The 15,593-nt window shown below is 41.2% G+C and overlaps 1 protein-coding gene across 5 annotated transcripts in view; it reads right to left on the minus strand.

Annotated features, from left to right (window-relative positions):
• Positions 1-1,448: 1,448 nt before the first annotated feature.
• The window catches only part of WASF3 (WASP family member 3), a 152,127-nt gene continuing 137,982 nt past the window's right edge, over positions 1,449-15,593 (minus strand). For 3 of the 5 annotated variants that reach the window (XM_053920788.2, XM_053920789.2, XM_053920790.2), the window contains 5 exons: positions 12,886-13,061; positions 11,837-11,890; positions 8,402-8,668; positions 6,683-7,050; positions 1,449-4,618 (listed from right to left, as the gene is read on the minus strand). In XM_053920788.2, coding sequence (XP_053776763.1) covers positions 4,461-4,618; positions 6,683-7,050; positions 8,402-8,668; positions 11,837-11,890; positions 12,886-13,061 — 1,023 coding nt within the window. In that variant the 3' untranslated portion in view covers positions 1,449-4,460. Of the gene's footprint in view, positions 4,619-6,682; positions 7,051-8,401; positions 8,669-9,493; positions 9,661-11,836; positions 11,891-12,885; positions 13,062-15,593 lie in introns of all 5 variants that reach the window. The other 2 variants (XM_053920792.2, XM_053920791.2) reach the window with 2 other exon arrangements.

The raw sequence follows: 15,593 nt of genomic DNA on the forward strand, positions 1-15,593 counted from the left end.
CTCTACAAATAAATAAAATGTAAAAAAAAAACCTAACTAAAAATATATCTACCCGTGACACAGCAATTTCATTCCTATATATCCAAGGTAGGATGAACACAAATGTCCAGAAATTACTGTGCAGGTTTTATCCAAGGGAACAGATAAGCCCACTGTGGTGTACACTACAATGGGACACTAGTCAGCAATAACAAGGAATAATCAATACATGCAATGATACATGAATGAATTTTAAGAACTATGTCAAAAGCAGCCAGATGCAAAAGGATACATACTGTTTCATTCCATATATATCAAGTTGAAGAACAGGCTGAACTCATCTATAGGGAAAAAAACCCCAACAGTAGTTGTTCCAGGGACGAGTATAGGGGAGAACTGACATGGACAGGGTCGAGGGGACATTCTGAGGTTGCAGAAATGTTCTTTCTTGATGGGATTTGTGTTACGAATGTTACATTGTTAAAACTCCATTTAATGGTATACTTAAGATGTGTGTATTTCACTCTAAGTATCTTTTACTTTAAAAAAATATTAAGTACAAATAGTAAACTCTGGTTCATGGTATGAACACTGAAGTGTTCAGGGGTGAAGATACTGGAGCTTACTTTGAAATGCGTAAAATACGGTGAATGCTAGATGGCTAGATGGCCAGACATAGGTATATGGGCATTTATTGAACAATTTTCTCGTAGGTTTAAACTTTTTCATAATAAAATGCTGGAGAAGAGGCACATTTACCTAACACTTGAAGGTCTACTGGGAGACGGGGATCACAGTTGAAAATTGAAGAATTAAGAGACCAAGCTGTGAGACCCAAGCAATGCAAGAATGGCCAGTTTCCCCACCGTTAACACTAGGGAGCACTAGCTGAACCCTGAGATCCTTTCTAAATATAACATTAGTGCTGCCTAAGGCACGAGGCTGTCACCATCATTGAATAATCCATAGGATGCAAATATGGAGAGATTCTCTGTACATCTGTAGCGGCAGCTGTGGTGACAGCTGATGGCTCAAAAAGGTCCCTCCCTCCTGAGTGCTGGGGACTGAAGACTTCCACCACCTTGGTCTCCCACCTCATGACACTTCCTTTTCCTTACTCCTTCCATCTCACCAATCCTTTGGTTCTATTATCACCAGCGTTGTCCTTTTCACATTAGGGAAAAGTAAACGCTGTCTCTGCCATCGAGAAACTCCTTTTCCTACCCTTGGCCCTTCGTTAACTTCTGTTCATGCTTAGACCTCAGCTTCCTTTGGCCACAGGCTACCCTGGGCACGCCCCCCTCCACCCCCTACTAAAGCACGTGTCAAGTCATCTCAATTGCTCTCTCGTTAGACTAAAAGCTCCAGGAGGGCAGAAAGGGCTTGTTCCCTCTCCTGCAGCAGGGGACTTGAAGATGACAGTAACGGCTGACACTCACAACACTTAGAAATAAGCCAAACCTTTTAGGGTTAAAAGTGTCATTTTATTTCGATGTTACTTGTACATAATCTATAGTAAGATATACAAACAGATAAAAATTGTTTAACAGGTTTTCTAATACCACTTCAAATCCAGTTTACATCAGCGTTGGTGTTACTGCAGGATGACAGACCCTCCGGTTTAGAAACAAGAAGCACCCGCTGCTCCGGCTGCCGCATCCCCACCGGCTTTAACGGATTAAACTCTACCATGTATTTCAGTTGCAAATTATTACAAAACTTTCACAACCTAGCCAGTTGGTACTCAGAAATGATTTTGATATTCTACAAATTCACTGAAATAAAAATGTTAATTCTCTAACAGTATATTTTCACCAAAGAAAAATGTAAGGGAACTAAGTCTTAGGGTTTGGTTTAGGGCGAACAGAAGAAAATCAACTATATCACGTTTGTGCTGCTGATGTGTGACCCTGAGTAATCACACCCCTCGGCCTAACCTATGATTTGAAAGAAAGCTTGTAAGATACTAAGTAAAATACACGTGGGGGAAAGACTGGGGACAATATAAAATAACCTTACAATAACACCTAACTACTTTAAAATGTAAAATTCATAGATATGAATTATGCTTTTAAATGCTTTTCTCTATTTGTTTTGGTAAATACTTTTTGAAAAATGAAAGCTGAAAATTCAAAATAATCACTCTTTTTATGTAACACCATATTAGAAAAAGTCAGAATTTAAATTTTAGAATCAATCAAATTTGCTGAGAAAAATACTGCAAAAAATAATTGGAATTGAATTTTCGGCTTTTTCCATTCTTTTAGATGCTACATGAAACAGCTCAGGGCACAAGGTTTCCCACTAGTCTGAAAATCAAGCTGGAAAGTAACTTGTTGATTAAGTCACAAGAAGAAGACTAATAACTAATAGGCTTATGAATATTCATGAATAAAGCGCCACTAACTTTACAGCAGTAAGGTGTAAACAGAAGGACTCGGACACAGACAGCAGCTTCCTGCGCTCTCCGTCCCGAGGGCAGAGGGGACAAGGAGCACGCAAGCCTGGGCTCCAGAATCGCAGGTCCCTCCCCAATTCAGTAACAAAACACAAAGCACTGTTACTAGGAAAGGCAAAGCATTGTTATAAAGACAAAATAAGACTAAAAATGGTAAAACCCCAAGAATAATGCCAACAGAGTAGGCCTCTACGTTAAAAATAATAGAAGAAAAATTTAAAGGTTCATTAATGATTACTACTTATTATAATGAACAAAATTACGGTGAGAGCCAAGTGGCTACTAGCTCCGAGAAACAGGGACTCCAGAAGCAGGAGCCAAAACAGCCAGTACGGCTGAAACGACTCAACGACCTGGTATAATCATGGCCTTGGAAAGGAGATGCAGATGTGAGGCTTTTCAGAGTTTCAAAATCTGTGACTAAACCCAATGTACAGGCTGATGACCACATACAAGCCAAGCCAGTGTCCACTCAGGGACATACAGACATGCTTGGGGGGCTGAGGGGCTCATTTCCTCAGAGGAACTCATTAACGGAACTCTGTCACAGTCCTGTTTACTTACATTCCTACCATCAACCCAAACTGACCCAAAGAACTCTGTCTTTAGCTAAAGATTCCTTCATCGTGACGGAGTATCACTGGTACCTGCCAGCTGCTTGGAATGCTGGGCCTAGGTAAGAACTCCTTAGTAATAAAGTGTCTTAGTGTATTTGTGCAGTCCTATTTATAATGAAAACCTGGGGTGCTGCTTACTCTAGACGAGCAGTTATCCTTCGCTCAAAATTACAAAACATAAGCTCTCATTCATGAGTTTCCCCATGTCTGCCTTCACCCGGAATATGAGCCCCATGGGTCTCTGCATTACCGTGTGGGAAGAGTAGAAGGAAGGGCAAAGGTGAAAGGAAGGCAATCTGCTCAGCTACAGGTCTGACCTAATCTGAGGTACTTGTTAAAATGTATGTGCTGACGACAGTCTGAGACCGTGTGCTTCTCGGACAGAGCGAAGGCCCCGCTCCTGGGATGGATCCCTAATTTAAAGAGTTGGCAACATCTACACTCACCTACACCTGGGCTTAAAGTTCAGACCACGTGGAGCTAGGTGCCACCTGGAGCACACAGGGAGCTAAGAACTCCAACCAGCCTCACTCAGGACAGGGTTCCTGGGAAGGGAGGTCTCCTTCGCAACCAGAGCCCACATTCAGCAGCTCTGCCCAGCTCCACCCGCAGCTCCCAGACCATTCGTGTCTGCTCTGCGGGGCTGGTGCCCAAGCTGAAGGGAGAAGGACCCTGTTCTTCATTTTCATTACTACTGAGCTGTTTACCTCTTACAGAAATCATCAACAAGCATTGACTAAATGAATGCCCACTGGGAATCCTGCCTGGAAAGGGCCCTTCCAATTTCACATTTTATAAGAGCGTGCAAAGGCAGTGACATTATTCAACAGAACATTCAAATTCACGGAGTCTACCACATCAAGAAAACGAAAGCAGAAGCATTTGATTCTCCATACTTATTAAATCTTTCTCTCTAGAACCAAGTTTGGAAACACACACACAAAAAGTTGAAACAGTATCATTTACTGATTGGAAGACGTCACTCTGACGCAGTGTCATTAATCTGGCCAAGGCCTAACACCAAGCAGCTTCACAAACACACAGCAAGTCTGCAGAATTATAAGGTACGAGTAAACCCAAACTGCACTAAACACCTGCATAACCAAGGAAAAGGAAGCAAAATGCTGTTTTCAGGACAATGCAATAGTTACAGCGTATTCCTCGTGTGCAGCACGATTTGCTATGTTTAGTGGCACTTAAGTATTACACAGTAAATGCTTAAAGAACCCAGAATTTTTGGATGTGCAAAAGCAGTATCACGTTATTAATACAAAAGTTGCTAAGCTACAGGATTATAATACCACTATTTGGGTGTTGAGAATACTTAAAATTTTCAATACACCTCCCACACACAGAGTCTCCTGGCTGGCCACCAGCCTTGTCCCCATGCTGTCCCACACACCGCCTCAGTCAGACCAGTCGTTCTCATCAAACTCCGAGTCGTCGTCAGAGTCGCTGTACTCCACGGCAATACGTCTGGACAGGATCGTGGCCACGTCATTCCCCACCGGTTCGCGCTTGGCCTCTTGTTCACGCTGCTCTTGTACTTTTTTCAGCTGAATTCCTAAAGACACAATACATGGTTGAGATTTCAATCCTTTTACTTGCTCCAAATCAAAAGAAAACAAACTAATAAGTACTTCACTGTCTTTTTGTCCACTGACACTAAGGATAAATACAGTTCTGAAAATCTGAAGAGAGAAAGGTTTGGAAAATAAGACATTTCATGATCAAAAAAGTAATGGGCACTCAAAGTCATAATATTTTTCACAGTGAAGTAATGTACTGAAATATAAAACAATTATAATTTCAGGGCACATGAACAACATTAGAGAAAATTCTAGAGCTGCACCATGGCAGCCACCAGCCACAGATGGCTGTGAAGGGTAAACCGACAGTGGCGAGTGGCTGCCACCTTGACCCGTGTAAACTCAAAACATTTCTCTCATTACAGAACATTTTCCTGCACGGGCTGGACAGCTCTCGGCTAACCTGCACAGGTAACATCTGCTTCAACAATTGTATGTATTGTTGAAATGGGTGTGAAATCCAAACATCTACTCTCTTACCTAGTAAGTAACAAAATGGATTATTTTTTTTTGAAACCATTTGATTTATACAGTAGCTGTAAGACTAGTATTAAAATGTTCCCATATGACCTCATGTCCAGATTCCCCAAGTGATAACTTGATCACACTGGTTTTACAATCTCTATCATTGTTATTAATATATACACAGACACTTTTGTCCTGGAGAATTTGAGAATAAGTAGCATGTAATTTGGTACTTTGCCCTTTGCCCCTAAAATATTTCATGTGTAATTCTCAAAACGACAATTATCAAATTCAGACTATTAGCAAAGATACAATACTATCATCCAGTCTACAAATTTTAAATCAATTTTGACAACAGGCCTAATATAGCAAATGAAAAATGGTTTCCACCAGATTTGGGATCCAATACAGATCACCTATTACATCAGTTGTCACGTTTCATTAATGTTCCTTTATCTGGGCAGTTCGTGGTGTTTTATGACTTTCACGTATTGCAGGATGTCCTCAGTTTGGGCTCATCAGAGGTTTTCTCACGAGTAGACAGACCCTCAGGGACAGACAGCCAGCTGTAAGCATCACTGTTACCGGGCAGGGCTCGCAGCTGCTGAAAATCAAAATGCTGTCCTATTGTGACTCAAAATTTGTTATCAATAAGGTATTAAAAAACTCTGGGACTTTTTTTTTTGACAAAATCAAAATTTGTCAGTGACATTCCAGACAGACGACAACGCTGGGGTCTGGAGGAGGATGTGTGGGTCGCACGCAGGCCTGGCTCCAGGGCGCTCCGGCCCAGAGCAGAGGCAGTCACGTCCCAGCTGGACTGTGAAGGATGCCACCGATGCTACAGCCAGGCTCCCTCAGTCCCTGCCAGACTGAAACAACTGAACTGTGGCCAACAGACTGTGCAGCTCCTCAATGCATGAGAAGCTTTCCGAATTATTCCACATCCTGTTGGTGACCCCCAACCCACCTGGGCTGTGACCTGGGGGAAAGAATAAATGGTGTGAAGTAGATGTTCAGTGTGGGGTTCTGAAGGGAGGCCACATGGGCGATGGTCCAGGCTCCCCAACTCTGATCCGACCGGCGATGCTCTACTTCTATGTTTCATGTTTGGGGGGGTTCAGTATAGGACTTTCATCTGACACAAGATAAATGTTGAATCTAAACACTTGCATATAAATGTTGAAAACTACTGGCTTAGCACATCACGCTAAAAATATGAAAAGTCTAGGATATATCTTAGATATTTAAAAAATCCAAAATCATCAATATGACCTCATTTTTGTTCATTTATACTTTTACCCTAAGAGTCAATTAATTAATAATCACTTATATTATTTATTTACTTCTAGTCAAGTAAAGCTTTCCTGAATTCTCAGTTCTTTATCACTATGTGTTTACTTTGCTGGCAAAAACACATCTATTATTTTTCAAAATATAAAATAAAGCTCCTTTAACCATGTTCTAAAAAACAATCTAGTGTAGGGAGTAGCCATTTGAAGATTAGGCGATAGCTGGTTGGAGACATAAATCTCTTTCTGAATGGAAGATGGCACATTTGGGGACTCACTTACCCATCCGAATAGCAGCAAGAAGATCACTGCGAGCATCGCTTATGGGTGGTTGTGCGGTTTCTTGTCTCTTTGCCTCAGCTACTGGAGGGCCATGCATGGGGGAAGATGAGAGAGAAGAGCCTGCGCCAGGAGGGCCTGGCGGGGGAGGTGGAGGACCCGGGGGAGGTGGGGCTGTGACCACCAGCCCAGTGGAGGGTGGATGAGGAGGTGCTGGGTAGGAGGACCCAGCTGATGCTGGGAAGGAGGGCTGCATGGGAATCTGGAGAGGACTGACGAAGGCAGTTTGTGCTGAAGGGATCATGGGCGGTGGTGGGGGAGGAGGCGGTCCTGAGGGGCTGTAATATTCGATGATCTGGGCTGGGAGCATCCTAATGAAAGAGGAAACACAGAATCATTAAAGCAGCAACCAAGGGTCACATGTGAGGTTCTGACATGCCTAATAGAAAGGCCTCCCCCAAACACAATACGTATTGTCGTTTGGATTTAAAACACTGCAGGGGCAAGTATCTGCCCTTTGGGTCAGTTATGTTCACAGGTCTACATTACTCACTGTCATGGAATTCACAATCATCCACTAAAATGCATCCAAAAGATAACCACTCAGAAAGCAATTTTCTGTGAAATACTAGAATAAAATACACAAATGCATCCTTTAAACTGGGCATCTTGAAAGCAGGGGGCTCACAAACTTGTCTTAGAAGGGTTCTGTGGCCAATCAGATTTGGAAAATTCTGTATTTTGTATCTCATCTCCATGGAAATTCCCCAAGCCCACAATCGCATCAGAATACCAAAAGCTTTAAAAAGCCCTACAGCCAAGAAATCTGCTGAATTCTATTTAGTAATGGTTTTCCAACAGAACTGGACCCCAGACCCTCTTTTTGCCTGATACTTAGAGCCTCAGAACAAACTTCGGGAGTCCTGACTTAGTAAGAACCAGCGATGGGAAAGAGCCTGGACTGCGAGGTCAGGGAGGGAGGAGGGCTCTGAAAGCTGAGGGATGCACATGGAGAGGGATGCACATCGAGAGTGATGCACGCGGCTCTGGACTGAAGAATACACTGTTAAGGGGAACACACATCCAACTTTCCAGGACAGTGACTCTGAGGGGGTGACTCTCTCAGATTAGGGTTAAGCCAAAAAACAGAGAGCGAAGATGGCCCATCAAAATACAGGTGGGTGCTTGAATTACTTAACATGTGAACATGAGGATCTTTCCAGGGGTGTCTGAATTTTAGCCATATGACAGAGAACAAGGTGGCAGAATGACGACTGGGTAGCACCATGCAGCCAAGTGTAAGAAGTGATGCGGGGGTGCTGCCTTGTGTAGTGTTCTCATTTGTGGTATGAATTCTCTGTGGTTCACCCAGGATATGTGGAGAAATTTGGGATTTGGGACAGGTGCACAAAATCAGAGTTCCACCCTTCATCAATGCCTCGGCTTAACAACCCACCCAAACATACACGAGTATGTGTGTTAAGGGAGCATACATGAATACACACATAAACCTGAGAATTATCTGTAATAAAAAAAGGGAAGTAACATGACACTGCATTTTTAAACATAATTTGCCACAAGCAATAGTGTCTATATTCAGTCATTCTGGGCTGCATTCTGGCCTCTAAAATATGATTATTCAATTAAAATTCTTATACCACACACAGCAAGATTTCACTGCAATGGTGAGCAGCAATTAGAGTACAAGGAATACAGAATTACCCGTAGTCTGCTGGAGCCATGGGTGCTGAGGCTTGCGGCCCTTCTGCAGCCTGTGGTGGGGGTGGCGGAGGCGGCTGCTGAGGTCTATTCAGGGCCATGTGCCTGGCGGAGGCAGAGGGAGGTCGGTACTCATGCTCGGGGGCCTGGCTAGCTGGCCCATGTGGCGGCGCATCACCCGCTGCGTAGGAAGGGGTGACGGGCTGTGGGTGAAGAGAATGGTTGGGAGTGGCCGGGTAAGAGTAATCTGTGACATCCGATGCGTGAGACCTGATGTTCAAGAAAAGGGTGGGAGAAACTTAAGTTAAAAAGATTTCCCCTAACAGGCATAAGCATGAATTTGAATAACAACACTGCCAGTGCACAGAAATCACACATTTATTTCCTTTACTGTCAATAGGTCTAGCCCCACAAGAGCTTCCAAGCAATAATGTGATGACTACTTCAGCAGTGGGCTGAGTGTTAACATGGATTCAGATTCATAGCTTCGGAGTGAGTAAGTCAGACAGATCAGCAAGCAGGAAACAGCAGAGCCCCATTTCACAGTATTTCAGCATATCGTTTTGTCAGAGAGACGGTTACAAGACAAGTTCCATTTAATTTAAAGACAGCATGGAAGACAGAGGACGTCAGGGTCCGTGAAACTGACAGCACCTCATTAGAAATTACAAAATGGCAGGTGAACTGGATAAACATTAACAGCAAGAACAGAAAAGGAAACCAAGAATGCAGTATGGTGAAATGTAGTTTTCTTAAACAGAAGACATTAATTTAGCCAAAAAAGAAAGAACATGGTGGAGTATGGAAGGGCCTTCCTGTTTTCTCTGAGTACATAGTTGCAGGTGAAACTCTGAAAGAAACAGAGACCGTGTATTAGTCGACAGAGCTCAGACAGACACCGGCCAGGCCCTTGTGAGGGGCACTGGGACTCGTGTATGTCGCAGCTGCACAGCGCCGTGGCGTTAGTATTGTACATTTGCGCTCCTGGCCCGGTTACAGGACACGTGGTCAGTATGGGGGCTGCACATCCTCTCATGACAGCCAAAGCAGGGTGGGCAGCCCGAGGCCGGCAATCCAGAAAGCAAAATGACAAACCCTTTGGGCGTTCTGTCCTCTTTCGTGCTCCCTGCCTGTTCCAGTGTCCTTGCGTCACTCATAAACTCAATGCCCATTTTCCTCCTCTCCCACTCTTCTTTTCTTGTTCTCACTTTCCTCACATTTACGTGCTGGCTTCGGGTAGGATTCAGCTTGTGTTTCTCCCTCTGAAGGAAACAGGCAGACACACGTGGGGATGTGGAGGAGCAGGGGAGACACCAACTGAACTTCGATCTTGGAATTCAGGCAGTAGCTTCCCCTAACTGGAGCATCACCGGGCACGGAAAAGCTCTCTATGTGACAAGACTGCTTCTTTCTCTTTTTTTCTTCCCTAATGGCAGTATAATAATAACTAATAACTCATTTTTTCCTTCCCTAATTGCAGTATAAATTCTATATTATGATATGCTTATAATTATATCTTTTGAACTATGCAAACAATGGCAAGTAAGTTAAAAAACATATTTAATGGGGGAAGAACCTGAGCTATATTTAGATTTAGCATATTTTTATAATGTAAATAAATACCTAAAACTCAGGAGGCATTGCTGATGTGTGCTTGATTCTGGGTGTGCGACTATGTTATAGGCTGTGTGTACAACTCTGTAAAGGAAACAAGTTATCTAGAAAAATATGGAGTTCTTCTCACGAGATGAGGAGCCAAAAATTGTAACTATTCTGACATAATTTGGTGTTATCCTTATAAAGTAGCTTTGGGACTTGAGTTGAAAGAAGCCAATAGAGGGGGATAACCGGATGGATGAGTGAGTAAAGGAACAGGCAGTGAATGTCTGAATCTGAGAACTACAGCGGGAGAGTGGTGGAAGGCAAGGACTTGGAGGAAGGATGAGAAGGACGGGGAACTGATCAGGTGAAGTGAAGGCTTATCTAAAGGGGGACCCCAGCAGGCTGGAGGAGAGGTGAGGAGTGGAGTGACTCTAGGAGACAAAGGCCCCCATATAGGAAGGTAAAAAGCAGCCAAAGAGATGCTATACCGAAGTGAACGTGCGTGGGGTGGTCCTATAACTATCGGTTACAGGGAAGAGAACTGGTAAGAATGAGATGATATGGAAACAGGAAGAATATAAGGAGTGGGCTTCAATGGGAGAATCCAATGACTCCCCAGGTGTTTGTGGGTAGACAGGTGGGCAGAGTCAGAGCTGTGACACAGGGCCCTGAACAGGATGACAGCACAAGGACAGCTGGATATGGAGGTTGCAAAGCTCCCGAATAATGGTGAAAGAACAGTGGGCATTTAATCAACTCTTACACTAAATTTATACTTAGAATCACACCTTTCCTGATAAGCTATAGAGAGAGCAAAACCACAGAAATTTATTGTTAATTTATGTGAACTGGGTTAGAATACATTACTTACATGAGCAGCTTTATTATATATAAGCCACGAAACAATATTCAAATTTCTCTCAGTTATACTAATACATCCATTAAAAACCACGGTTCCAAATAACACTCAAAATATAAATATAAAAAATAAAAAAGGCCAAAGATAAAAAATATAGGGCATGATCTCAATTTTGTAAAGGAAAAACATACACCTATATGGAAAAAAGACCAAGGGAAAAACATACACTAAAATGCAAAGAGCAGTTTCTCTGAATAGGATTTTGGATAATATTTTGTTTTCTGTAATTTCCAAATATAAAAAATTGGTATTATTTTATAATAAGAAAAAGTGATATACTTTAGTAAAATAAAAAATTTCTAAATTAATTTAAGGGATGTAATCCAAGTACAATGATTAATTATAATCTATTTATCTGGTACAAGTATTTCATGAGAGGCCATGAAAAACAGTATGAGACAAAAGCAAATTCTAAAGAAACAAAACTGATAATTCCACTTGATTTTTGGAAAAATAAGTGAAGATATATCTAAAAAAATAGATACAAAGGCAGAATGCTAAATCATCTGAGTGAGCACCAATTTTATACCCAGCATGAAGCAATGTTATGTCAGATGTTAGAATATGAATCAACCATTCAATTGAGGGATTAAAAAAATCATTTTTCCATCTGTACATATTGAAGTAAAGAGTACATATGGAGTATTATAAAATAAAGTACATGTTCTGCATGAGTAAACAATACAACTAAATTAGCTCAAAAAACCAGAAAGCAAAATTAACGTCCTGAGAACTATCAAGTTTAAGTGCTCCTCCCACCCAAAGAACTATGAGCAGAAATGAATCACCATTCTTACTGTCGACTGAAATAAAGTGACATAAAGATTCAAACTTGAGACTAGGGCTCAATTACGGTCCAAAAATTCTCTAATATTTTGCAGAAAACCACCTGTACAGAAAAATTACCCAGAACTTGCCTCATATCCAACCAATGACTTACAGCCCTTCTGGGGCAGGAATGTTCACAGGTCCTGAAAGTACCAAATATTAAGCAGCTTCAGTATGCAGAGTCTGGGCTAAACACTGAGCTTGTAAAAATAAAACTGATATAAAAAGGACATAGATCTAAGGCCAGGTCCAGGGTGTTGCTGTTTTTTGAAACCTCCTTCAATCACATAAGAATTCTCTGTTCAAATTTTTAAATGCTAATGGAAGGCTTGGAGAGATTCTATAAATACAAGACAACTTTACAAAAGCAGAACAGGAAATTAAACTGTAAGTTAAAATTGACTAGTTAGTTCCTGTTGTTCATTGAATCCCTTCCGTGACAAATGTGACTTACTGACCACATCATTCACACCTGTAAGAAATATTTTTACTTAATTGTTAACATGTTTTAAAGTAAACACCAACAGAATTCTTCTCCTGAAATCAGAGTACATAGGATTAGTGAACTAAAGACATAAATATCTCTTTTGTTCATCACTTTTTAAAAGGTTATTAGAAGGAGAAAGAACAATGAAGTTACTCCTTAATCATATCAATTACTACCTACCAATCATTTTTTGATATCAAGTAGCAAAGAAAAGTCAACATTCTAAGCTAAAGAATAAGACAAAGAATTAAGTGATTTAAAATAAAAGTGTAAGTCACTGGCAGTCATTAAGCCCAAATTCAGAATCCATGTTAAAACACTACATATCTAGATTAACTGAATAATAAACTAAGTCAGAGATATGTATGAAAAATCATACAACATAACCCAATGTTACATTGTAAACTAAATTAAATGTTGTAAAGTAAACTTTACAATGTTATGTTGAAAGTAAACTTTACAATGTTATGTTGTCAAGTAAATTAAAACTGCTTTACAGTATTTCAAATTCAAATAGACACACGCACACACAAAATTTTTAAGGAAAGGTTTGAAACACACTGTGGCCATATAAACACCAAAGCTACTCGTCATTTCCAGGTAATAATAAAACCAAGCGCTATTCAGAGGCATTACCACACACGCACACACCTAGTATCTGGGGACAGGGATCCCTCGGAAGATGCTCCATGGTACACACTCTGAGACAACCTGTTGTCAGGTCTGAGCTCTTTGTCATACGCCATCATATTCCACTCCTGGCGCCTGTTCCTGGCTTTTCTAACCTTTTTCACCTCACGGGTTGTGCCATCTATACGCTTTTGCTCCTGAGGTCCAGGAAAAGAAAGCGAGCATGCCAAGACAGAAGGGAAAGGAAAACAGGTTAAACACAGTTATAATGCTCCAGGAACAAGCCTGGTGTGCAGATGAGAGAAAGTCCCCTTCCCATCACTCTAATGTTAGGAAATTCTAACACAGCCATACTCTTACCCAACACAAGTAACCAAGACTTAACTATTTAACCCAAATAAATAAAAATTACTCTGCTGCAACTACCAGAATTTCTTACCATCAGTTTAGTAAACAATTCTTGCCTTACTAGGCTTTTAGTTTGTTTTAAATGCACCGTATCTTTTAGATCTATGTTACACAGATGAAACGTCTGGTGACACCCTAAGAGAAATCACTTCCCACCCCTACGCAATTCTGACTGGCTTGTTAACATGCAATCATCTTTCAAAAATAATTCAAAATGTTCTATTTTCAGTTTCTAAAAGAAATACTCAAGCTAGTCCTGCAATGAGCTGAACCCAAAACAAAATCAAGGTAAGAACTTACCTTCCCATACAAAGACTCATTCTTGTTCCAGTCCTACTTTGCCAGCAAAACTGTATCCAATTAATACTCGGGTCATAGGTGCTTCTTTAAAGGTGAGAACAATTATTTCTATGTGTGTTTATATGTTTTTCCTGCTTCCCTCATATTTTATGATCTCTAAGGGCAAGAACTATGTGACTTTAAGACCTACACTCCTCTTACAGTCTGTCCACACATGGTTTTATCCAGAGCGCACACTCAGTCACAAATCCAGGTGAGCACATGGGGATTACTATGTCCCAGCCCGTGCCGGGCAGTGATGATAAAAAGGACAAATAACAACAGCAAAAAGGCAGGTGTCTGTCCTCATGGAGCTTACAGTACAGTGGGGGAGACTACACAATCAGAGAAATAAATGTGTAATTATAAAATGTGGTGAAACAGCCCTGGCTGATGTGGCTCAGTGGATTGAGTTCCTGTCTGTGAACCCAAGGATCACCAGTTCAATTCCCAGTCAAGGCACATGCCTGGGTTGTGGGCCAGGTGCCCTGGTGGGGGCGTGCAAGAGGCAATGGATGGATGTTTCTCTCCCTCTCTTTCTCTCTCCTCTCCCCTCTCTCTGAAAATAAATAAAATTTTAAAAATGTGGTAAAACACAAATGCATCATGTATAGAATGCTGTCTACTCTAAAAGTCAAGGACAGCATCCAGGAGTGATTGAAAGGCAAGTCCTGTATAGAGTGTTCGGTAATAATTTGCAAAGAAGCTAGTCAGATGCATGCCAAGAGGAGACAGAGTGTGGAAGGTCTCTGACGAGCAGGGAGAGCATCACATTAGGAGAAATGAAAGAAGATGAGTGGTGAATGAGGGTGAATGGCCCCCAAGATCAGAAAAATAGGCAAGACCTTAAAGGCTACGTTAAAAATGTTGTTCTGGTCCTGTCTGGGTAGCGCAGTTGATTAGAGCATCATCCCCATATGCCAAGGTTGCAGGTTCAATTCTCAGTCAGGGCACACACAAGAATCAATCAGTGAGTGCATAAACAAGTGGAACAATAAACTGATGTTTTTCTTTCTCTAAAATCAATAAAAAAAATTTTTTAATGTTGCTCTTTATCCCAAGAGCAATGGGAAACCACTGCCCAGTAAGATGGGAGGGGTTGGCATACTGAAGAGTAAGAGGCATTTGAAAAGATCCCTCCATGTGGTGGAAAACAGACTGAAGGGAAAGGCAGAAACACCAGGAAGAAAGCTACTCAGGTGGTCTAGCTGAGAGGCTGGAAGGCAACTCAGGGTGGTGGTGAAGGCAACGACTACACTGTTTTCAGGGGCGTTAAGGAGGTGCAGACAATGTATTGGCAAAGAAAGTAAACACGAAGTTCACAGAAAATATATAAAGAGTTAGTAAAGATGAACAGATATGTAATGCATATTAGATTTTTTAGGGGGGGTGGGAAGAGAGCTCATCAAAAAAATAATAGTAATATCCAGACAGGAGGAAGCCTGTTAAGAATATAAACTGGTTTGGTGTTTTAAGGGTCAGGGACAATATGATGGTATCTTTCAAAATTTAACACTCCCATTCGGCTTCTAGAAATTTACCCCAAAGAAACATCTGCACATGTGCACAGGGATACCTACTACAGCATTGTAATAGCAACAATTTAGAAACAACCTAAACAGTCATTAATACAGTAATGAACAGTTTATGACACTTCGGAACACTATACAACTATTGAAAAGAATGAAGTATATATCTCATTTATGTCAATTAATGTGTATGCTTGTGTGTATGTTATTAGTTGTCTGTAGTATATTTCTATGTATGTGAAAATACTTTGTGAAATGTACATGCATGTATTTATGAATGCCTGAAAATTAAAGAAAACTAACCCTAAAAATACGCATGCCGAACTGCTAAATGTTAATGCAGCTAATAATGCCCAGGGAAGGGAGACACACCAAATTTTCTAAACTAATGTATCTACTTTAGTATAATTTGAGCATTTCACAACCAGTATCTATTGTTTGTATACTTTTAAA

This window comes from Desmodus rotundus, chromosome 3, assembly GCF_022682495.2.
Source record: "Desmodus rotundus isolate HL8 chromosome 3, HLdesRot8A.1, whole genome shotgun sequence".
NCBI classification, from domain to species: Eukaryota; Metazoa; Chordata; class Mammalia; order Chiroptera; family Phyllostomidae; genus Desmodus; species Desmodus rotundus.